Source organism: Sceloporus occidentalis, unplaced genomic scaffold, assembly GCF_023333645.1.
Source record: "Sceloporus occidentalis isolate IW3139 unplaced genomic scaffold, rSceOcc1.0.p SCAF_13, whole genome shotgun sequence".
NCBI classification, from domain to species: Eukaryota; Metazoa; Chordata; class Lepidosauria; order Squamata; family Phrynosomatidae; genus Sceloporus; species Sceloporus occidentalis.
In genome coordinates, this window is record NW_028316993.1 from 2,515,181 (window position 1) to 2,539,715 (window position 24,535).

The 24,535-nt window shown below is 44.4% G+C and overlaps 1 protein-coding gene across 3 annotated transcripts in view; it reads left to right on the forward strand.

Annotated features, from left to right (window-relative positions):
* The window catches only part of SLC8A2 (solute carrier family 8 member A2), a 68,130-nt gene extending 45,032 nt beyond the window's left edge, over window positions 1-23,098 (forward strand). The window contains exons 3-9 of one of the 3 annotated variants that reach the window (XR_016271826.1): window positions 11,132-11,235; window positions 12,892-12,909; window positions 16,353-16,477; window positions 16,830-16,929; window positions 18,682-18,957; window positions 19,495-20,442; window positions 21,858-23,098. Coding sequence is in view for 2 of the 3 variants with exons in the window: in XM_089478476.1 (XP_089334602.1) it covers window positions 11,132-11,235; window positions 12,892-12,909; window positions 16,353-16,477; window positions 16,830-16,929; window positions 18,682-18,957; window positions 19,495-19,871 (1,000 nt within the window). In the remaining variant the exon portion in view is untranslated. Of the gene's footprint in view, window positions 1-11,131; window positions 11,236-12,891; window positions 12,910-16,352; window positions 16,478-16,829; window positions 16,930-18,681; window positions 18,958-19,494 lie in introns of all 3 variants that reach the window. The other 2 variants (XM_089478476.1, XM_089478478.1) reach the window with 2 other exon arrangements.
* The last annotated feature ends 1,437 nt before the right edge of the window (window positions 23,099-24,535 follow it).

A 24,535-nucleotide genomic window follows, 5' to 3' on the forward strand; every position in this document is an offset into this window, starting at 1 on the left:
GAAATACAGCCCAGAGTAGACTCACTGTTCCCTTGACATGGAAGTCACTGGCTAGCGCTGAGCCCAGTTGTAACCAAGCAACTAATAGAGTCTTCTGCTCCTTAAAAACCCGGGTGTCAAAGGCCCCGTCTGGCCTCTTCTTCATCCAGTCCGTCTGCTCTAAGTGTGGGAAGGTGATGGATGGCGCTGTTTAATAAATCCCAGAGGGGTGCTGGTTTCATTGTGTGGCTTATTCGTCTTGGGTTATTTGTTTGCTATCTGTCAGGAGGCTCTTGTCTGTGTTGCTAAATTTAGCGGAGAGGTGGAGACCGGCATTGCTATGTTCACTTTCCAGAGAGTATGAAATGTTAAAGAGGGAAAGGTGTTGCAAGAGCTCTTTTTTCCCCTTGAAATACTTTGGGGAAGGGTTGTGAGGTCTTTTGGGCTCCATAGGGTTCTTTGTCAGGCCGTTTGTGTCAGGGGTGGCTGGGACAGTCTTTTAAAACGGAAGGTGTTTAAGGAAAGGGCTTGTGAAAGGATGCTGTGCTGTTTAAATTGTACTGTTTCACCACTTTTAAACCTTTTTAGGTGTCTATTTTAAACTGTTTTAATACAATATTGTGATTTTATTTATATATCTAATTTACATTCGGCTTTTCTTCCATCGCTGTTGTATGCCTTCAAGGCATTTCTGACATATGGTGGTCCTAAGGCAAACCTATTGCAGGGTTTTCTTGTGAAGATTTGCTCAGAAGGGATTGGACTCTGCCTTCCTCTGAGGCTGAGAGTGTGTGACAGCCAAGATCACTCAGTGGGTTTCCATGGCTGAGTGGGGATTTGAACTCAGGTCTCCAGAGTCATCGTCCAACACTACATTACACCATGTTGGCTCTCATGTGGGACTTCTGTTCTATTCTATTCTACCCCTCCTTTTTCAAGCTTCGCTTAACCATCTCCTAGCCTGACGTAGAGTTCTGTATAACTCCAAAGCATGCACACTTTGTGGCATTTCAATTCATCCTAATAAAGGTACACTATTACTCTGCTCTGGGTTTGGGGATTCCATCCTGCCCCCATGAAGCAACATTTCTATCTTTGTTTTGGGTTTGTTTTTGTTTGTTTGTTTTAATGTGGGATTTTGTGTCGCTTGAAATGTTTCCAGCCCAGGAAACAAGCCCTGAGTGCTTTTCGGCTTGTTGGAGGCAAGATTGGAAGATGCACCGTAATGTGTCTGTTTCTCTCTGGCTGCGTCTCGAGAGGCTGCTCTCCTGATCTTTCATTAAGGGCTGTTTTGACATGCAAATTCAGGATCCCGTTGGGGGTAGGCGTTGCATCGTCGGAGCAGAGCAGACGGCTTGTTTTTCTAAATGGGTTTATTTTTAAAAGCACATTAATTTGTTCATAGGGAGGAAGACGGCATAATACATATATATATATATGCTGGCACTCTTGAGTTTGACAACTCTATTGGTTGTAAGCTCAAGCCGCCCAGCACAAAACCTCCAATAGCTACAGATGACCCTTTTAGTGGTGGTCAATGGCTTCCATCTTTGGAGCAAGCAATCCATTCCGGGTTGTAGTCCAAACATGGAAGGTTGGGGATACAGTTCAGCATCTTGGATAGTTCCTTTAAAGTCTGGTGGTCTTATTGACCTTTGGTTGCCCTATTTTGGCACACGATTTCAGTCATTTCTGGCTTATGGAAACCCTAAAGCGACTCTATTCTGGGGTTTTCTCAGCAAGATTTGTTCAGAGGGTGTTTGCCTTTGCCTTCCTTTGAGGCTGAGAGAGTGTGACATCCACAAGGCCACCCAGTGGGTTTTCAAGGCTAAACGGAGATGTGAACCCTGGCATTCCAGCTTCCTAGTCCAACACACAATCCACAACACCACACTAGCAGACAAGCTAACAACTACATATAAATAACATATACAGTGGGCCCTTGTTATCCACTGGGGTTTGGCTCCAGGATCCCCTGTGGATACAAAAATCCAAGGATGCCCAAGTCCCATTAAATATAATGGCATAGTAAAATGGTGTCTCTTATATAAAATGGCAAAATCAAGCTTTGCTTTTTGGAATTTATATATTGTAAAAAAATGTTTTCAAAGCATAGATGGTAGAATCCATGGATAAAAAATCCATGGATACAGAGGACTGGCTGTACAAGTAAAATACACCAGAAAAAATATCGACTGCTTCATGAATTTGCAGGTAGCAGGTGATGCTATCGTCTCCGCCGATCCAAAAATTTGATCTTTGATTTTGCAAAGACCCTCTCGAATCCACTGTCTGGAGGTTTTTTTCTGCCCCAAAGCCCCAGATACTGCTGGATGTTGGTGTGATAGACAGTGTCTTGTTTCACACTCTCTGCTCCCTGACTAGTAAGTGATCCTGAGGGGCAGCCTTTTCCAAGATCGGTTACATTATAAAGACATAGCACCAGAGATGTCTCCTTTGGGACCATGCAGGTGGTTGGCTAGTTTGCAACCATCTCTTTATAAACATACGTATTTACAGACACATTTGTGATACCAGTGTGTTGATACCAGTACAGATACACGGGGCAAGGACAAGCTGGTACCAGACAGATATTGTTCTCCATTAACGCAGCCTCAGTTTTCCCCAAACCAAACAGACTGCTCCCCTTCTTCTGCCTCTTCCCTCCTGAGTCTGCTCCTTGTGAGCCAGCAGCAAAAATTCAAAGCATTTTTTCCCCTCTGATGCTCAGCCACATCTTAAACAGCAAAATTTCTTTCCTCCCAGCTCTTTCCACATCTTTGGCAGATCAAGGATTGGGTTGCATGCTGGGCCATAGAGTTCAGTGGTGCAGCACATGTCATGCTTGCCTAGGGCCCCAGATCAAACTTGCAAGGGAAAGGAGGAGAGAAGAGTGCACAAAGATAGTTTGGGATGTAGCTATGGAGGGCAAAGAGAGGACATTGCCTCCCACCGAATAAGAATTCAACCCCCTCCCATGAAATTTTCCTCCGGACCCCAAATTTCTAGCATTGCAGTCACTTGTACCTTCAGCTGAGCATTTAGAAATCACTGTTTAGACTTCCAAAGGGAAAGGGCAGGTAAAGTAACAGAGGGAATTCAGGCATCTTAAACAGAAGAGTTGTAGGTGTGAACAATTTTCAATGGATCATTCTATGCAATGCTAGAAATTTGGGCCTTGGAGGAAAATTTCATTATGGGGTAGACACCTTACATGCCTTCATTTTGCATCTCGTGTCGCTACACTCTTGGATCAAATCTTCTCTTTCAGAAGCACACAACCGTTCCCAGCACATTATATTGTTTTCCAGAAGGTGGGGAGTGTGGGTTCAGCGCTTGTGGCTTTATCATTTCCCACAAGTCCTGCCAATAACTCATGTGCTCGAAATTTGGATTGCCTTAATTCTGAGAAGCAGGGCTAGCCTGACAAAAGGTCTAACCTGGAGCAGTCCATTACAATATATATATATATATATATATATATATATATATATATGCCAGCTCCGGTGTCCCCCTCCCCATCTGCCCGCCAGCAGTTTGCGATGCAGTTACTGGGCACAGATAAATATTTTAGCACTCCATGAAATATTAATGTTGCTCCATCTTCATCTTCTTTTGCTCTGTTAGCAGGGGCCCTGAGCATGAAAGATGAAAATAATTGCTCCTTCAACAGAGGTCTTGAAATAAGTGTAATTTCTTTTATGTGTTAAAGAAAAATAAGCCCAGATGAAGTGGGAATGTAAAGACTGGGAAAGCCTGGGGTCATGTGACCGTCATGGCACCCAAAGTCAAATGCAAAGAGGCCCAGTGCTAATGCAGTTTGACAAGCACTCTTGGCTCCCAGTGGTAGCATAGAAGTTTGCACAATGGCGCCTCAGTCTCATATAAGATGAGGGTGCGACATGGGCCTCATTCTCACTTACAAACAGATCCCTTTGTGATCTAAATCGATTAATCGGTTCAGCAGCAGAACATGGTTCACACGACATTTGGCCCGATCGCATTTTCTTGCTGTAAAGCAAAATAAAATAACCCACTTGTGGTTCACATGGGCGAATGAATCGATTCAGTTTAAACTGTTTCCCGTGAGAGTCTCTCAAAATAACCCACTTGTGGTTCACATTGGCAAATGAATCGGTTCAATTTGAAGCATTTTCAGTGGGGTTTTTTTCTCTCTGTCCATCATCAAAATTGCATTTATGTACTTTTACGTACGTCCGGCGCTGTGCCAATGAAATCCCAAAAGTAAAAAGATGTGTGTTAATGCTTCTTTGTGACCAATGAAATTATTCCTTCTGAAGTTACCCTCATAATGCAATACAGTCGGCTCGCCTTATCCATGGATTTTTTTTATCCACAGATCCAAGCATCCACAGCTTGACAGTATTCAAAAAAAAGTATAAATTCCAAATAGCAAACCTTGATTTTCCATTTTATATTAGAGACGCCATTTTCCTTTTCCATTATATTTAATGGGACTTGAGCGTCCATGGATTTTGTTATTCATGGGGGATCTTGGCACCAAACCCCAGCGGATACCAAGGAGCAACTGTACATTCATTATTGGGAAACTGAACCATCTGCAAGTAATTAGTTATTTGAAACTAGTTACTTCCAAGTTTGGCAAGCTTTTAAGAGACTTTATTTTTAAAAAAGGACAGTTTAAACCTGATTTCATCTTGGTATGAATCAGATGTGCCTTCCCCTTACCTCTCTTTTGGTGCACACTGACAAAATTGTGTGCGGCTGAAAGGTGTGGTGTATGTGTGATCACAGCTTTGCCTAGAGGGTCTGGCGCTAAGGGGAAAAAAGGCCTTCTCTCTGAATAATAGCATAATCTCACACGCACATGTACACCCACAGACTGAGCCTGTCTGGCGCACATGCTGGTTTGGGACGGAGAAAATAAAGGAGAGCCGGGCTGAGCAAAACAGAACAAAGGGGGCCAGGTGGGAAGGATGGAAAACGTTTGAAACTACAAAAGGATCTTAAGTGTGGGCAAGCAGGAGAAGGCGAGGAATGTGAATAAAAACAACTTTCTTAGATGGAGCAAAATAATTTTTGCCACGGTGAGGGAGAGCCAACACTGGACACAGTGTTTGAAGCCCATCTGAATCTCCATTTATTTGGACCTTGGAAGATAGCTTGGCTTGACCCACTGGCTTTTGTTTTCCTTGACATGGAGAATATGGGTGCAGCTACACTGCAGAATGCGCTCTGACACAAGACCCTCAGCTCCATAGTCATGATAGATACAAGCTGAACTTGGAAACATTGGACTAGATCCTATTGTTACATCCAACCAAAGTAAATCCACTGAAGCAACTAGATTTACCTATGTGTTATCACTCAACACCTTAGGGTGCGTCTGCATTGGAGAAATAAGGAAATTTGGTACAACTTTAACTTCCACGGCTCCGTCTTATGAAACCCTGGGATTTGTAGATTTGTGCGACGCCAGCCCTCTTTGGCAGAGAAAGCGAAAAGCCTTGCAAAACTACAAATCTCATGTTTCCATAGGATGGAGCTACGGATATGCTTTATATGGTATATATATGGTTTATGTGGCATATATCTGGGCTTTTTGTCCCCTGAAACTTCCAAGGTACGGGGATCATAAATGCACAGAAGGAAGACTACCAACTATCACCCCAAGTGAAATCTGAGATGACGCATGAAGAAAATTGTGAGAAGCAATTTCAGGCAAGTTGAGAAAAAGGTTGACAAGACCAGTCCCCCTTCCCTAGTTCTCTAGCGGGGCGGTTGGCACATTGTTCAGGGGGCATGGCAATGGGTCGAGATTTTTTCGTGTTTCAGAAAAGGTGCAAATATCTGCCTCGCTTTGCGGAGACCCAAGTACGGTTTTGTGAGCCAGAGACACAGATGGAGACAAGGGTGCAGGCCGAGGCCACAGGAAGCCATAAATAGATAATGTAGCAGTGCTTTCCCTGCGATGTTTTTGAGCTTTCTCTCCCATTCCTCTGCCTTGTCTTTCCCTTTCTGAGGGGAGATGGGGGTGTCTCTGTAATTTGTCAGTAATTGATTTCTCTGAGCTTCATGTCAACAAGAAGGATCTGGGTTACCGTGGCAACCATTCCCCAATGCTATTGATGGGAAGGGGGCGGCAAGGATGCTCTGGAGAGGCCTGCTCCTCCTCCGCCTCAAAATGGCAGCCAAGCATCACTGTCTCCTAATGCTCCTCTTTGTCAATTCCCTTTAATTGATTTGTCTGGTGGACCCCAATGGGCTAGAGAAGAGCCTTGGGGAACTTAGGTCAGCCTTCATAAAACCAAGAAAGAGAAGAAGAGGGAGAGGCTGCATCTGCACTGCACAAATAATCCATCTTGATGCCACTTTAACTGCCCTGGCTCAAAGCTGTCGGGTTCTGGGAACTGTAGTTTGCTGTGACACCTGAGCTCCCTGGCAGAGAAGGCTAAGTGTCTCAGTACACTACGAACTCCATAACTTCATAGCATTGAGCCATGGCAGTTAAAGCGATGCCAAACTGGATTATTTCAGCAATGTGGATGCAGCCAGAAAGAGGCTGCTTTTAAAATGTCCCAGTTTCTCGCTCCTCCTCCCGCTTTCCTCTTCCGTCCCCAGTTTGCTTCCGTTGCTGCAAACTGAGTACAAAGTGCAAAAGTAGTTTGAGAGGAGAGGGCAAAGTCTTGATCTTCTCAGTAGGCTTATTTGAGGGTCTCTTCTTATCTTCATGCTTTCCTAAGGTCAGTGCATAAATTCCAGGGCTCCTTGGCTAAAAACAGTAGTTTTGCACTTCCCACTAGAAACCTTTGCCCTCTTGTTGCCCGGTTTCACCCTTTTGACCACACGCTGCTCTTGCTTGGCCACATGTGTCCCGGTTTTCATCTGCGAATTGCTGGAAGACATGCAACATACAGTCAGAGTCAGCAGCCTTATCTGAACTCCTGGAACCCGAAAGTGGACTGATGCAGTCCTGGAACGATGCCCAAGACAGCTGTTTGCGGGTCTCAGCGCATGGGAAAGGGGACCAGGCTGGCTGGGAAATTTGGGGAGCTGTCATCCATAAAGGGGGAAAAAATTCTCTTCTCTGCCAGACACACATCTTGTTAGGGACATATGTGACTGTCAGTTGTGATATGCATGTGGAATGTTTTGGGAGTTTTTAACAATGCACAATGGTTGCATCTAGTTGATGGTGATGTAAGTGGAGTTGTAAATGTGGGATTGTTGTATATTTAGTAATGCCCTGAAGGACACAGTTGTATGTGAATGGAGAGCAACTCTATGTGTGACCTGTGGGGGAGTACAAAAGCCCATCTAAAGAGAAGGAGACAAAAGAAACGTACATGTTTTCGGTTATGGAGGCAGCAGTGTACATTCTGATCCACCGAGCCAAAGGCAACCTACAGAGCTTTGCATTGTACTCTCCCACAGCCATGTTTGCAGTCATTGCTGGGCCGCAAATTCACACCTGATTCAACAAACATGCCTGGTGATAACTAATGCAGACTATATATATATATATATATTGTTGTGGTTGTTGTTGTGTGCCTTCAAGTTATCTCTGACCAATGGCGACCCTAAAGGTTTTCATATCATGGGGTTTTCTTGGCATGTTTTGTTCAGAGGAGGTTTACCATTTCATCCCTCTTTCCCAAGACTGTCCAGTATATTTCCATGGCTGAGCAGAGATTCAAGCTGTATGAAATCACTACACCTTGCTGTCTCTGTAGAAGTCTATGTTGATAAATCTATAGTTATCAATGATGATGATGATGATGCATTGGCTTTAAATACACTTATATGGAAATCTTTCCCTCTGACTTGAAAGCTTTCTGTCCTTTGGGGGTTTAATGTTGCAGATCGAGTGACTACTGCTCAGGTGGAAGTGCACTCTATATATGCTCAAAGGCACTCTTCCTCTCTTTTGGGGGTATAGGAGGTGCCCTGTGACAAAGTCCTATTAACCCTAAGTAAGGCAGTCCCATTAAACCTGTGCTGATTTGGTTTAAGTAATCTTCATTTGATGAGTCTCTTGGAACTAGAATTGAATTTAGAGCAATTTATATCTCATTTAAAGAGATATCTGTTTTGGACAATCTCTTTCCGTGAGATTTCTTGCAGCCTGCAAATGAATCGAAACAGGATGACAAATATGTAAGCAATTGTATAAGGGATATGTGTGTGTTAGACTTTAATATTCGCCTCCAAAAATGCAGGGGAGAGTGAGGAAATAAACTGTGGGTGGAACAGAGTGAATAATTAGCTGTGACAAACTTTGTAGAAGTGAGTTGGGGGGGAAATGAGTCAGAAAGGGGTATATTCTCAGAGAGACGAGATGAAATGTTTGCCAAGATGGACCGACAAATAAAGTTATGTGCCAAACAAAGAAAAACAAAAATTCCTCTCTGGTGTCACCTGTAAATAGCATTCTTTGGCTGGAATTCAGTATGGGACTTACATCTCCATATGTGGACTTAATGTCTGCGGGAAATAAAACTGAGCAGTTTTGCAAAGTCCATGTTCAGCTCAAGCGCATGAGAGATCTTATTTCAGCACCACGATCAGCAGCAATACTATCTTGCGTAGTCCCACACATGGATCAGTTTATTTGCAATCCCTCAGGCTAGAAACTAAATGCATGCCTTTCACCTCCGAATGTGGTGGATGTCTGGAACTCACCGCCTCCCAAAAAAACAGGGAGCAAGGCATAGCAGAGGTTGCAAAGCTCTGGGCTTGTGCAACCGTGTAGACTGCAAGACTGCAAGAGTCACAAGTGTATTAGGTCCAATCCACACTGGAGAAATAATCCAGTTTAACACCGCTTTAACTGCCCTGGCTCAGTGCTAGAGAATCCTGGGGATTATAGTTTATTGTGGCACTATAGCTATCTCTGATAGAGAAGGCTAAATATGTCACACAACTACAGTTCCCAGAATTCCCTAGCATGGAGCCAAGGCAGTTAAAGTGGTGTCAGAGTGAATTATTTCTTCATTGTGGATTGGACTTTAGCCACAACTACTCTGCCTCTGCACAAGGTTGTCAGGATTGCCCCTATATTGGGAGAAAGGTGGGATATAATAAAATCAATCAATCAATCAATAAGATTCTCTGATCAAATTTGGGGAACAACAGCTCCCTAAATCCACCCCTGACTGCATTTCAAAATACTATCCTAAAACAGCATTGATACAAGACCTAACAGCCACAGTACCAAAGTACAAAATGCTTTGCAAAGCTGCTTCGATTGCAAAAGTTACAAATCCAGTTGAAAGGGGCTTTAAATAGAAGTGTCTTTACTTGCCAGCAAGATGCCTGCACATAAAGAGCTTGTGAACTGAGCTCCACAATTTTGGGGCTGACACTGAGAAAGCTCTGCTTCTTGCGCATATCGGCCTGGCAGACCTTGTTGATGCAGATCTCAGCGTCTGGGCAGAAATGCAGGGGCAAAGGCCATCCGTCAGATCACATTTTGTCAGGATTCAAATGGGAGCGGTGGCAGTGAATGAAGGTGATGAGGATGAGGAGGATGAGGATGACTGCTTAGCATTACTGTTAGACAGCTTTTCATAGAGAGAGGCGTATGCATTCAACATCTTGATAAAACATAGGTGCATGGCTCCAAGATGGTCATTTTTGTTTCTTTCTCCTGTTTGATGCTTAACACCTTGGCTTGAGGAAGAAGCCAGTTGAGCTTTGAAAGCTTGCATCACGCCTTTTGTGCATTTTCGTTGCACAATAAAGCTATTGCTGTTTTGTGGGTTTTGGATGTCATTGTACTTTGCTCTATAGCCAACACAGCTACCTCTGGCTACGCTTTCAAATCTTCCTGGCATCCAGTATCCTTTGCCTTTGCCTTCCTTCCATCTTATTTGGTTGATGCCTGCAGCTCCTGTGTTTCTGATGCCGTCACTTTCCTCCATCTGCTGGGCCAGGATAGAGAGAGCGGAGGAGCAGCCAGGAAGGCACCCTGCCACTCCGCATCCCTTCTGGGACATGCTTCCCCTAATCTAGCTGCCAACAGACTCTTCACCCACCAGAGAAACACCTCCTGCTCTTTGGAACATGTTGGGAGAAGGAGGATGTGAAACCCAGAGATGTGTGGTCTGATGAGTACATTTCAGCTCTGCGAGGCGTGTGGTCGAAAATCCCTTCCCATTATTTGAATGCAGAAGGAATTTTCCAAATGTGGATCTTGAGATTCCAATGTATTTTTACTTTAAGCTTTGGTCGCCACAAGAGTGACTGCACTGCGGAAATAATGCCGTTTGACATGGCTTTCACTCCCATGGCTCAAGGCTGTGGAGTCCTGGGATTTGTAGTTTGGGGAGAGCTCTGCTGCCACAACAAACGACAAATTGCAGGATTCCATAGCCCAAGGGCCATACACATTGGTGTTTAAAAAATGCAAGTCTGAAATGTGATGCATAGGGTTCACCCTTAAATGGGATGCTTAACAAGATAGGTCTTCCATTGGATCCTGGTTGAATTGTTTTGTTTGGAGAGATGATCTGAGTATGGCCTGCACCTTCCATTCTGGTATCCAATAGTATGCCAAAACAGTGTACATTTCTATTTTTGTACTCACACTGGGCATGTATTTTCACACTCAGCACTGTTGCTTTTGTTGTCCAACAGATTCAAAAGCACCCCGAATGAGCATAGCATTCATCCACATTAGGACATTTTGGACTTCAGCTCTAAGAACCCCAGACTATTAGTCAACATGGCTGAGGCTTCTGGGCATGGAAGTTCAAAGTCTCTTAAAGGGCACAGTTTGGGGACCACTGCATTAGGATGTCTGCTTCCACACCAGTATTGCTATCATCATCATCCATCATCATCATCCATCATCCATCATCTTCATCATCACCACCAACACCATAGTCATCATTGTTTTCTCAGAACCTGAACTCAAGCCAGCTTAGAAAGACGGAAAGTCACAAAATTAAAAGCACTTACAAAGACTTAAATAAATTTCATTATATCCCAGAAGGAACTAATAAGTAACAATTCATATAACAAGTGGCTTTTGTAGGGTTAAAGTGATGTATTTGGGACTTCACAATGAGTTACTTTTAAAACGTTACTTTAAAAAACCCCAAACCCTTTCCTAGCTATGAAAGACCTTTAATGCTCTTCCTTTCCCTGTTTCTCTTCTCCTGGGCAGGAAATCCCTTTATGTGAAAATTGTAGATGTGGAAGAATATGAGAAGAAGGACAGCTTTTTCATAGAGCTGGGGCAGCCACGCTGGTTGAAAAGGGGCATCTCAGGTAAGCGGAAAGAAAAACAACTGTTTTGCAAGGGGGCAACAGAAGACTGAGGCACAGTCTTCACACCGTCTTCTGGGAATCTCAGGAGTTGCTCAGAGGTTCATCACAGGAGAGGATCAATAATGATAAAGGAGTGTTCCTGGAAGCCGGTTCACACAGCAGCACCATCATTAAAGCTTCTTTCTAGTAGTCACTTTCTGTGAGGATGCTTGGTATGACTATTATCAAGTGGCAAAAATGTGGCTTTGCAAGATTGTGACCCAGGATCCTTTGCAATACACAGTGGTTTTGTGGTGGACAGGTCAATGGTATGAAACCTGATTCAGTCATGGTTGGAAACTTGGAAGAGTTACCTTTTTTGACTGCAGTTCTCAAAAACCTCCAATGTTATCTGTAGGATTATGGGACTGGCAATCCAAAAAGGCAGGTTTGTTGACCTCTGCTTAGAGGAGTAGTCCCATTGGAATCAATGGAACTGGTGGTCAAGACTAACTCAGGTCCCATTGATTTTGATGGTCCTCCCTCCTAAGTATGATTAAAGTTGCATCTACACTGCAGAATTACTGCAGTTGGACACTGTTTTAACTTTCTTTTCTCTGAAGATGCCAGCCACAGATACTGGCAAAACATCAGGAATAAACTCTTCTGGAACATGGCCACAGAGCCCAAAAAATCCACAAAAAACTATGGATGACAGCCATGAAAGCCTTGGACTTCACACTGTTTTAACTGCCATGGCTCCTTCCTGTGGGATTTTGGGATTTGCGCTTTGTTGTGGCACAAGTGCCCTCTGACAGAGAAGGCTAAAAAGCTCACAAAACTACAAATCCCAGAATTCCATAGCATGGCAGTTAAAGTGGTGTCAAACTGCATTAATTCTTCAGTTTATATGCAGCCTGAGTCAGGAATTCAACACAGTATGGAAAGAAAGAAGTGCAAGTTACTGAAGGCAGATGATCTGAAGTGAGGACAGAGGAGGTGACCATGGTTCCTCTGCCACTTGTAGCTGAGGAGGAGAGGATTTGTGGTGGGGCTGCTTCTGTTGCAATGATAAAATCCCAATGTTAAGGCTTCAGGAACTGCATCAGTCCCTTTCCCCAGTACTGTTCAGCATGACCTCCAGTTGCGTTCTATTCATGACCAAGTGTGCATTGGAGAACCTTCTTCTACTGGTCTCCAAGCACATATGTGGACAGCATATTGTCATTTAAAACACTGAGCAGACTACATATTTATGCAAGTTGGCTGGAAAAGCATGTGGATGTCTGTTTTATCACACGGAGCCGAGATTGGAAAAGTGACTTTGGGGGACGAGAGTTCACAGTGCCAGGATGCAATGACTGGGTGTGTACCCAGGCTGGGCCTAACAGTAGCTAGACAGCCAGCCGCTGCCATGGGCTACTGTTAGGGCCAGCCCTGGAAGACACCCAGTCATTGCATCCTGGCACTGTCCCCAAAGGAGTCTAGTAATTCCTTAGAAGCCGAGGGTGCTTTGAGCCAGAGGTCCCTGCTGAATTGCCTTTGATGGCAGGTCCCCACAGCCATTCCATCCCCCCTTTTCTCCTCCTTTAGATCATGAATCTTTCTGTCTCTGTATTGACAAAGCTGCATAATCTCTCTGTCTTTCTTTCCCTCTCTTTGTCTCCTTGACTGCAGCCCTCTTGCTCAATCAAGGTAAGCTTTTGCCACCCCTTATCTTCCTTTTCTAACCTGCTCTGCGTGTCCCACTCCATCCATCCCCACTGGATTTCTTGCAGGCGCATATAAATCTCATCAGACATCATGAGATTCCTTGACACCACTCACCGCCGCTAATAATGCTCTGCTTACAGCCTGGAATTGCTTTTCGCAATATGTTCATTTCGTTCTGTGTCTAAGTGCTTGGTATTTATTAGGCTCTTGTATAGCTCCAGGACAAGGGAAATCAATGTCCCCCAAGTCTAGATGTTCCTGGATTACAGTTACCATCATTCCTTACCATTGGTTACACTGGATGGGGATGTTGGGAACTGGAGCCAAGCAACCTTCTCTATCCCTCCTACAGAGGGATGCCAAATGTAACTGATAATGGCCTTCTGGGCAGTTTACTCAGAGGTAAATCTCACTTACTTCAGCAGGGTTTACTCTCAGGGAAGTGAGAACAGGAATGCAGCCTGAATCAGGGTTTAAGATGCAGGTTTGTAGGATTGGAAATTTTCCTAAGAGGCTTCTTTTCCTGTCTAATGTACAATTATCAAGTATTTAGCTTGTACTTTGCAAAAATGGTAAGAAGATGAAATCAAGCCTCGAACCTTCGATGAATATAGTATGGGATTTTGCTCAGTTTGTGGTATATGGCAAAGTTGTTTGAAATTTTGGATTCAGTCCTGTTAGTGCAGAAAGGGAAAAAAAAACAGGCAGAGATGCAGCAGCTGTGAAGGATGCCCCAACCCCAATACCCTCAGCTTGGAAAAGTTACTTTTTTGGACTGTGACTTAAAGACTCTCCCCAGCTGGCATGGGCAAGATTCATGGGGCTATTTTGGGAGCCGTGGTCCAAAAGATTACTTTCCTAAGGTCTGCCCATACCTATGCATCACATTGATTGTTCCCAATCCTATACAACTTCATGCACATGTCAAAAGCATACTGTGCTACATCCGATCAAATGCTCCATTTGGTCCAGTTTTCATTCTGTTTTCAGGTATAGCCAACAAAGTGCCTCTAGAATCTCCCAGGATGGATGCGAAAGATGTGGCAGTTTGCCTTGTTTGATTGCCTTGAATACTTGCCACTGAACATGGAAGTTCCAGCCGTAACAAACAGTTATAGACCTCTCCTCCCGAGGAATTTCTAGTCCTAATATCTTTCCTAGTGGAAGGCATGGGTTACGGCACAACCTCCAACATTTCCCAGATGAAAACTGGAACACTTGTGGCCAAGCAACATCAGAGTGAGATCAAGATGGCAAAATTTAATAGGGAGAAGACACAAGTTAGGAGAGCTGCAGCAGTTTGCTTTTGTTGAGCCATTTGCCCAGTGCCAAACTGGATGCAAATGTATTGATTGTTTTCACCGGGAAAAAGTTGGTAGGACTTTGTAGGAAACGAAAAAGCTTTGGGGAAAATTAGGGACATCTCTTTCTTTCTCACAGAGAGAGAGAGAGAGAGAACATATGTATTTTCTTCACACCTCCTTGCAGGAGTGCTGGAAAGAAACACATCTCTCATGGAAACGATGTCTTAAAACAATAGGCCTTCCCTCCAGGAATGGAGCCAAATTCCCCTTATCCCCAAATGCTCCTAGCTAGACAGGAGGAGCAAAAGGGAGCTGAGCCCCATGGGCTCTGCAAGCAGATGAGGTACAGCCTTCGATGAAACATCTGTGTCAATGCGCAGGAGTGCCATGCGTGGGCGGGGGAATGCCACAGGAGAGCGAGTGTGCGTGGGAGAAAGTGTGTGCTAGCAGCACAGGCACATTAGCCATGTGCGGGGGAAGAGATGGAGTGTGTGGGAGAAAACCTATGCGGTTTTGGAAGAGGCTGAGATGGCAAAGGGGTGGCTCCAGAGACAGAGGCAATTCTCACCTGTGCGAAAGTGTTCTCGGTGTGCTGGGGGTCAAACAACCTGCGTCTGGGGAGAGGACTAGCAAGGAGATTGGGATGAAATGGTTGGGAGGGTCAAGAGGGAGGTCTGGAGAAGGCAGACTTCTTTTGCAAAGACTGTGGGTCTAAAAATGCAAGTATCTAGCAAAGGTGTGTGTGTGAGAAAGAGCAAGAATGAGAGACATCCAGACAGAGAGAAGGATGGAGAAACCACCACCAGAGCATCCTTGCATTTCCCCAGAAGCTGCATTCACGGATCTGGCATTATGCTTGCATAGTGTTAAGTCTGCACTCCCGTAGTTACATAGTGGTTGCACTGCACCACCCTTCTGCTGATAAGCAACATTGTGCAACCGTCTGTGCATTTGCCAATGTGCCTGCTGATGGTCTCGTTGTGTAATTGGGAATGCACAGTGGGCGTTTCTGCAATCTCGGGGAAGAAATTGGTAAAACCAAAGGCACTGGCAAATAGTTGATCCTCGTCAATAAATGGTAATGACATGGATGGAAACCTTTTTTTAAAAAGTTATTGGAAATGACAATAATGGTTAGTAATGTGAAAGGCAGTAAGCAGGGAGACTACATTACTGGTGGATTGATTCAGTCAATGAATCCACAGCCCTGAGTTTGCAAGACCTGAGCAGGATAGTTGAGGAGAAGGGGTCTTGGGGGTCTCCCATCCCTAACTGCCATGTCAATGTTGACGATGGCAAATAACACAAGGATAAAATGGAACAGAAAAGCAGTGAGCAACATCCAAAGTATGACCACCTCAGCTTAGTTGTTTTTGCTTTTAGTGAGAATTCAGGCCTCATTTGCTCTAAGACTCATTTATTTGTCTTTTTAGCAGTCCATGGTGTCTATAGAACTCCAGGAGTTGGTTTTCTTCTATCAGCTTTCTTTATTGTACAGCTTTCACAATCATGTATAGAAATCAGAAATACTATGCCCTGGATGACTCAAGCCTTGGTGTTGAATGATATCTCTTTATACTTGGGGATCTTGTCTAGTTTCTTCATGGCTGCCTTTTCAAGTCTTCTTGACTACTGTCTCCATTTTGGTTAAAACTCCCCCCTGGTTATACTCTCAACGTTTCTAGAAAGACAATAGACTTGAGGCTGTAGTCCATGGGTTAAGACAACATGCAACTCATATTCCCTTGGGTTAATCCATTTCCTCTCCAACAGTGGAATTTCCTCAGAGATGTGCATGACCAAACTTGCAAATGAAGTCCATGTTTACTTTCCCAGTGACCAATCCAAAACGAAGCACGCTGCATGCAAGATATGTAGGTGAAGAAAATCACATAAATGTCTTTCACCATTTGAATGAGTCCTTCTTCTAAAAACATACTAAGCTTATTATTTAGTCTACATCCCACCCCAAACATATGTTTATTTAAAGGGGAAAGTCTGGCCTGCATGTGCCAGGGGAAAAGGGCTGTTCATCTGTGAAATCCCATGCAAAAATAGATTAGTTTTAAAGGTGTCGCAGTGTTCTTTGTTGTCATTCATGCTGTGTTTTCCCTAAACCAGTAGATGCTGACAAAAAACTCTCTGCCGAAGAGGAGGAGGCCCGGCGGATTGCCGAGATGGGAAAGCCCATCCTTGGGGAAAACTCCCGCCTTGAAGTCATCATTGAGGAATCCTATGATTTCAAGGTAAGAAGAGAAGCATTCAGATTCACAGGGCTCCTTCTATCCCAACCCTGAAATTCATGCAGTTGATATAAATTGCCAGGCACACACACAAACACACACAATGGCAAGGAGCAGAAGGTGCCAACACTGTGTGACAACCGATGGAACAGGGGGCCAGAGCCTAGTCTAGCCATATTCCTGCTATTTTGGAGGGGTGGAATGAGGGTGCTGTTATTTTTCCATGTCTCCAGAGAGTGAGAGCAGCAACCCTGGTTAGGTAAATATTTTACTAGGGAAAATTCATGACTTCTGCCTTTTGCGTAGGATGTGCAGCAACCTCAGTTATGTATCTCTGTTGCTCCCTCTTTTGCAGAACACAGTGGACAAGCTGATCAAGAAGACAAACCTGGCCCTGGTGATTGGCACCCATTCCTGGAGGGAGCAGTTCCTTGAAGCCATCACTGTGAGCGCAGGTACGTGATCCTCACGCAAAGTAATCTGGGCATCTCAAGAAAGGTCTGACCTTATGATCCATCATTGGTATGAATTCTGGGAGCTCTCATCCAAAAAAGATCCCCTTCCCTGATGCAGCCCACAAAATTGGGGACCGGGCTGAAGGAAAAGCAGCTGAACATGAGAGTGGTGCTTGGGGAGTTCTTTACTGACACAAGCACACACACACACACAAACACGCCACTTTACTTTGCAGCTATTCCTCCGTCATGTCTTCTGTTTAGAGCACTTGATATGTTTGGTAAGTGCTTTGCAGCAGCGATGAATTTTCACAACAGTCCTGCCCACACAGAGGCGGTTCGGTCCTTGTCTTCGGCTGAAATTTTGCATCGGAAGGATAAGTGGTTTTGGAGAGCTACAGCCATCTATAGACACCGGCTTTGCGCCATTCTGCAGTTTTCCCAGTGTTTTTCCAAGTGCATCCCAGTCCAGCTGCACAGGGGGAAGAGAGAGCAAATCCACATTTTAATACAACCCTCCTTCTAATGAGCTGCTATGGGGAAAAATAGGATGAAGAGTTGGCTGAATAATGATGTCCTTCATTCCTAATTTGAAGCACTTAAGTCTTTTGTAGCTTGGTGCGGTATCCAGCTTGGTCTGTCACAGCGCTCTGGTGTCTCATCATACTACAGATCCCCAGGATTCTGCAAGATAGAGTCTTGGCCGTTAAAGTGGTGTCAAACTGCTTTAATTCTGCAGTGTGGTTACACTCCTTGAATCAAAAGGCTATTGAAAAGGCAAGGGGTAAATGAATTGATGGTAATGATGATGATCCCCTAACGCATACTTTTCATTGCAGCTTGGTGATCCTTTATCAGTTGGAAAAAAAGAGGCTAATGTTGGCCATAGATCTTTCATGTATCATGTGCTATGGCAGCTGCACCCTCTGCTGGCCAGACTCCCAAATGTTAGAAGTTCTGTCCCATTTTGAGTGCCCTCCTCTCCCCATTTTATTTGCAAAAAATAGGAACTCTTTATGTTATCATCATCATCGTCATCATCATCATCATCATTATTAACCTGCCTCTCCCCATGGATCGAGGGGGGAACAACAAGAATTAACAGATGCACCACATCAGTTAAAACACATCAGTTCAAATACACATCATTTTAAAAGGACAAATAAGGCAACTGTTCTAATACAGGTTTTCTCCTCTCTCTTCTTAATGTCTGATGAAGAGTTCTGTGAAGCTCAAAAGCATGCATGCACTCTTTCTTTTTGCACTCTCTTTTCCTACTCCTTCCCTAGCAAGACAAAGACTTCTATGATTCTATGACTGCTCCCTCCTTGCTGTCTTTCTACTGGCAAGAGAAAAGTTTGCTACTCCAAGTGTCACCCGCCAACTGTGAGGCATCTGAGATGCATCTGAGAAAGTAGACTGAAGTCTATTAAAGCTCATTATGCCAATTTCTTTCTTTCAGATAGTCTCAAGGGTGCTACAAGATCTCTCTGCGTACTGATTCTGCAGACTAACATGGCTATGTCTTTGCATTTTAGTATGTGTTTCGGTGGGCTTTTGTGTATCTCTGTGTATAGGTTACTATCCCTGAAAGCTCATGCTAAAATAAACCAGTTACAGGGAATCTAGTTAAGAAAGCCTCTTTCAATATAGCTCTTTCTTTACGAACTGTTTTTATCACTGCCCAGCCCTTGTTTTCTTCCTTCTCTAACCCAGACTCGCATCTCTAATCCAGACTTGTCCCTTTCCTAGGCGACGAGGAGGATGAAGAAGACGGCCGCGAGGAGCGGCTTCCGTCCTGCTTCGACTACGTCATGCACTTCCTGACCGTCTTCTGGAAGGTCCTGTTTGCCTGTGTGCCACCCACCGAATACTGGAACGGCTGGGCCTGCTTCAGCGTCAGCATCCTGGTCATTGGGATGCTGACCGCCCTCATCGGAGACTTGGCCTCTCACTTTGGCTGCACTGTGGGCCTCAAGGACTCCGTCAACGCTGTTGTCTTTGTGGCCTTGGGCACCTCCATTCCAGGTATTAGAAACCTCCCAGAACAGTATAGCTCAGATGTTGGAAAGTGCCTTTTAAAAAAAGAACAATACAGACCAATCCCCTGTAAATGTTTCATTTACTCACTGTTTCATTTACTCACATCTGGGGGGGGGGGGGGGAATCTCTCTGGACATCTGGAGGTCCTCCAGTATGACCCTATGATCAGCTTCTGGCAGAAATACAGTCTTTGTCATTATCTGTAGTTTTTGCTATCCGCAGTATGTCTGGAAATGTGTCCTCTGCAGATACAAGGGTCGGACTGTAATTAGCTACATTTATAGTAGTTAGCAACTAGAAGAGTTCTAGGTGTGAACAATTTTCAATGCCTCCCTCTCTGAATTGCTGGAAATATGGGGCCTAAAGGGAAATTTCACTTTGGGGAGCAGAATTCTTATTTGGGGTCAAGGCCCTCATTTTTCCCTACCACTCCACCCCATAGCTGCATCCCTGGAAGCATTCTTTACCCCCAAGTTTTACTGCCTCTTCTCACATCTCCTCATGGCTCTCCTCTTTTCCCAGACACCTTCGCCAGCAAAGTGGCTGCCCTCCAGGACCAGTGCGCCGACGCTTCCATTGGCAACGTGACGGGAAGCAATGCGGTCAACGTCTTCCTGGGCCTGGGAGTGGCCTGGTCAGTGGCTGCCATTTACTGGGCCTTCCAAGGCAAAACATTTGAGGTGCAGACGGGCACCTTGGCCTTCTCCGTCACTCTCTTCACCATCTTCGCCTTTGTTTGCATCAGCGTCCTGATGTACCGCCGCCGGCCGCACATAGGCGGTGAGCTAGGGGGGCCCCGAACCGCCAAAATCCTCACCACTTGCCTCTTCATGGGCCTTTGGTTCCTCTACATCCTCTTTGCCAGCCTTGAAGCCTACTGCCACATCTCAGGCTTCTGAAGGAACCACCCACCCCAAGGTTTAGGCCAGGGCATGGGACAAAACTCTGGACCACAAGGGCGCCTTTGATGAAAAGACACTGCAGGCTGCATTCCTTCCTATCCCCCATCCTCAGCTTTCCGAGCATCCTTTCTTTACTTTTGAAACCTCCATATCTGTGAGACAAAGAATGCCCTCTCTCCAAACCCCAGGAGCAGAGGCTTCCTTTAATTTTGCTGCCCAGGAAAAGAAGAAGATTGCACAATGGGTGGATAGACTTCATGAAGAAAGCCATTGCCCTGAGTTTGCAGGGATTGAGTAAGGCTGCTGCTGTTGGACAGTCTTGGACGTCTCTCATTCATAAGGTTGCCCTAAGTCTGAGCCAACTTGTCGATATCTGACAACAATCCTCCCCTTCCTAATTGTTATTGGTGTCTACTCCAGTGCTCCAACATTCTCGCACTCCAAACCAGAAGCCCTTCTTTTCTCTCCTCTCCTTTCATATCTGACTCTAGTAACAAGGACCAGCTACATTCCTGGGACCTCTCTCACACATAGAAACTAGTGTGCAAGCCAAGAGGGATGGACCAGGGTGTGTGCGTGTGTGCGTGTGTATGTGTGTACTGTCCTAACGCCCAATTGTTGCCCATCCTTACCAAAATACCCTCTAATATGTCTGCTAAGGTGCCCTTTAATGGTTCTACTTTTCAACTGCACCTAGAACCACAGAATCAGAGGGAAAGAGAGGTTCTTTCCCTCCAATGTTTACTCAGAAGTGGGTCTCTTCTTTCTCTTGTTGATATAGGAGAGACATGTATTTGACGGTCTCCCAGAGTGGTACGCTTACATCAGCAGTGACGGAAGTTTTGCCATTTTCTTCTCTCTCTCTCTTTTACAATTTGACGTTTTCGATAGTCTTCTTGTGGTTTTAAAAACAACAGCAGGTTAACTGAACTGGGGTTATACTAAGAGGAACCAGAAATGGGCTCCACTTTGCACAAGCTCAATGCAACAAAAAGGAAGGGACTTTGAGCATAGCTCCCACCCCACTCCTAATTCTGTGGGTTTTTTGAAGGCAGGTGGATAGGCAGATGGAGGGACAAGGCAAAGCATTTCCAGGATTTCTTTTGTTTCTTTGTGTGTTTTGGTGAGGTTGTGCATATCAGCAGTGACTTGGGTCCGAACAACCATTTTAAGACGCTTTTCACTCCTGCTTTGCTCTCAGTGACAAAAGGTGTTAAATTAATGGTATGTATCCCTTGTTTAAGGAAGACAGAACCTTCTTCCTTTGATTTTCCCAGCATTAACATGGTGGCCTTTTTGCTCATTCCACACTAAACTTGTATTCAGAGACTACAGATATCAGGGCAGGGAGTTGGACTGCATCTCTTTGGATTACTAGTTGTCATCTTGGCTGGGTAAGTTTGGAGAGTTAGTGTCCAAAAACATAATATTTCCATGACCAGCATATGAGTGGATCATTTGGGAAGTTTTTGGCTGCATCTACACTGTAGAATTAATGCAGTTTGACACTGCTTTAACTGCCATGGTTCTATGCTATGGAATTCTGAGATATGTAGTTTTGTGAGATACTTAGCCTTCTCTGTCAAGGGGCTCTGGTAGCATAACAAACTACAAATCCTAGGATTTTATACAATGGAGCCATGAGAGTTAAAGTGATGTCAAACTATATTAATTCTGAAGTGTGGCACCAATGTTCTTGACTCATCCCATACTGGGACTGGTGTCATAGATGTGGGAAGTAACACATGATCCAGCCAATCAAATAGGACTTTTTACGTGGCATATGGGATCCACTGGTCAAAAAGAAGACATTCCTCTGAAGCCAAAATGTAGGAGTTGAGGCTACTACTTTGCTGAAAGAAATCCTCCTGGGGTGGTATTACATGATGGATGTCCTCTTACAGCTACAGAACATGAGACTCCGAGAGAACACAGTTTTGCCTTTGGTCATCTGATTTTTCTCTATCATTTTTTTCTTCCCAGGCAACCGAATTTCTCTTTGTCGAGTACCATTTTGTCTAACGTATGTTAAAGTCAACTGCCGGGCATTATGATTCCGCATCCTAGTAGACCTTGTTTTCTACAAGCGAACAAGTCTCTATGAATGCCTGTGAGACAGAAACGATTGGACATTGACCTTCATTCAGAATATGTGTTGGAACTACTCTGTAGATACAGCCAATAGTATTCAGTAAGTACAGGAACAGGTAGTATAGTAACCTTAAATCAGAAGAACACAGTGACCAAAGTGACTGAATGTCTTCTGGTCAGGGTTTCGTGGAGAAACTATGGAAGCCATCTTTTGCAAAGGAAGGATTATAATGAGTTGTCGAATGAACTGAAATCGTAGACATGTTCAGAGATGGCCTTGGCTTAGTCGTCCTGCTATGTGACAGTTGCTTAACCGTGCAAAGATCATCTCCGAGCTCTGATTTCTGCACCCCGACTGCCCATCTTTCTGTAGCTGACAAACAGAAGAAGAGTGTGCCCACATATTTAATAACCAGCACAGCACCTTTAAGAATTGTGCCCCAAATGGAAGCCCTGATCAGAAAACAATCTGCCAGGGAGACCATTTTGTCAAAAGATATTATGGATAAAGAGCCATGCCGTTTTCTTTCTTGTTTTATGCGAGTGCGCAGAGAAGACCCTTTTGAGAAGTGTCCTCCATAGTTACAAATATGGCATAATTCTGGGGCAGTGGTAGTTCCATGACAGAACCACACTTTTCCAGGTCCCATCGGATGTGGAGAAAGGCAGTGGAAGGCTGTTTATTTTGCACAGATGCAAGTTTCACATAGAGTCCATAGCAAGGCCATAACCCCTTTCCCCGTCTGGGATCACTTCAAATCATTAGGTATTCGGTGGGGTGTTTTATACAAACCAGAGTGGAATGCATTGTAACAATGTTGTAGGGCTGGTTCATTTATTGGAAAGTACAAGTACAAGGAAGCCAACTGGACACAAGATTATCTCTTCTCTGTATCGTGATGCTTCCGCTCAATTTGGTTTGCCAGTTTCAGAGTTCAAAAATATTGACTACAACTGGACGGGATCCATCCATTTTCAAGGGCAATGCCTAAAGTAGGAAAGGTGGACTTGTGGCTCAAGGGCCCAATCTGCTCCATGGGCATCTCTATACCACAAAGCCATCTTGCCTGCTATGTTGGGATGGATACCAAAACTCTTCCCCACTTCTAGCCTAGAGAAATCTAGTTAAATAGTTTTGGAGGTATAGTGGGGCCTAAGTAAGACTTAATCCAGCCAGACCCATAGACAACGCACCATGTTTTATGGGTCAGTCTGATAAAAATACTAATCAGCCCCAAGGTTTCAGGATGGAGCCTGAAACAGAGGAGCCTGGCCATATCTCGTTCAAAGGCATCTAAGTCTAAGACATTGCCTTGAATGTGGTTATTTGCACAGGAGAGAAAACCAGCAGATAAGAGACTCAACTTTTACCTTGTAAAGTTCTTTTGAAAAACGACATTAAAACCCAGAGTGAATTCACTTCCCCATTGCCATGGAAGCTATCAGATGCCACTGAGAGAGGGAAACAAGAGGGAGAAAGCCATAAGGCATGTGGAGGAATGGGTCTGAAGGCCATAGCAGCCACTGTGGTATTTGAAATAGTTTTCTCATACATTTCCAGGGGAAGCTCTTGAGATGGGATGAATGTTTCCTTTGGACTGATCCCACACAAGGAGGCCCATCACTCCAGTCCTTTTGGTTCCCTCTCACCTTCTTGACGCAGCTGCAGATGCTGCCTTGCCTCCAAAGAAGATGGGGAACTCTTTGCACCAGAGGAGTCTTCTCTCTCCCTTTCCAAACATGGGGCCAGGCTTGTCTCAAAGGAGCAAGATTGTGCACTCAAATAGCCCCATGATTTGGACTCCTTTTTATTTTAAAAATCACCTATCCTTCCTCATATTCCCATTTGACTTTCTTAAGAAACTCTAAAATGGGGGAGAACAATTTTCTAATGTATCCTAGAGACCAGATCTGGACTGGGGAAATGCTGAACCGGTCAAACGGTGGGTTGAGGTGGACTCCAAAGTGTTGTTTTTAATATCTGGTTTTCTTAACACTTCTTCCTCTTTGGCGTATGATGGAAGATCACTTTCAAAGACTTTGTAGCTTCTTTCTGCTTGGCAGGGCAGGGGCACAAAAGAAAAAAAGAAATCTTTACCCAGTGGACGTCTCTTTTCTTCTTTTCTGGTATTTTTGCTCTTTCTACCGTTCAGTTTTTAAAAAAATAATCATTGTGGTTCTCTCACTTGCTTCAGGTAGATTCTGTCTGTTTCGTCATTTTGCAGACAGACGGCCTTCTTTGCATGTTGCGTTCTAAGGGGAAATGGACAACTTCATGAATACATTTTATTTTGAATTGGGGAGAACTCCCCCTCCTCAAATCTCACTGAGTCTGGTTATTTTCAAGACCAACTTCTCTTTGGCTTTGTACCTTGGTCCCTCTTTGGATAGCATCCTCTGGGGTATATCCTGAGATCCCTCGCACGCCACATCGGCAAATGGAAAATTCATGTATGTTAAATAATGCACATTTCAAGTAGCCAACTGCCTGAAATGTAGCTTTGGACATGAAGGAGATCCGATGTAAAAGGATCTAAGGGAGAGGTGGAAAGAGTAGGGTGAGGAAAGGA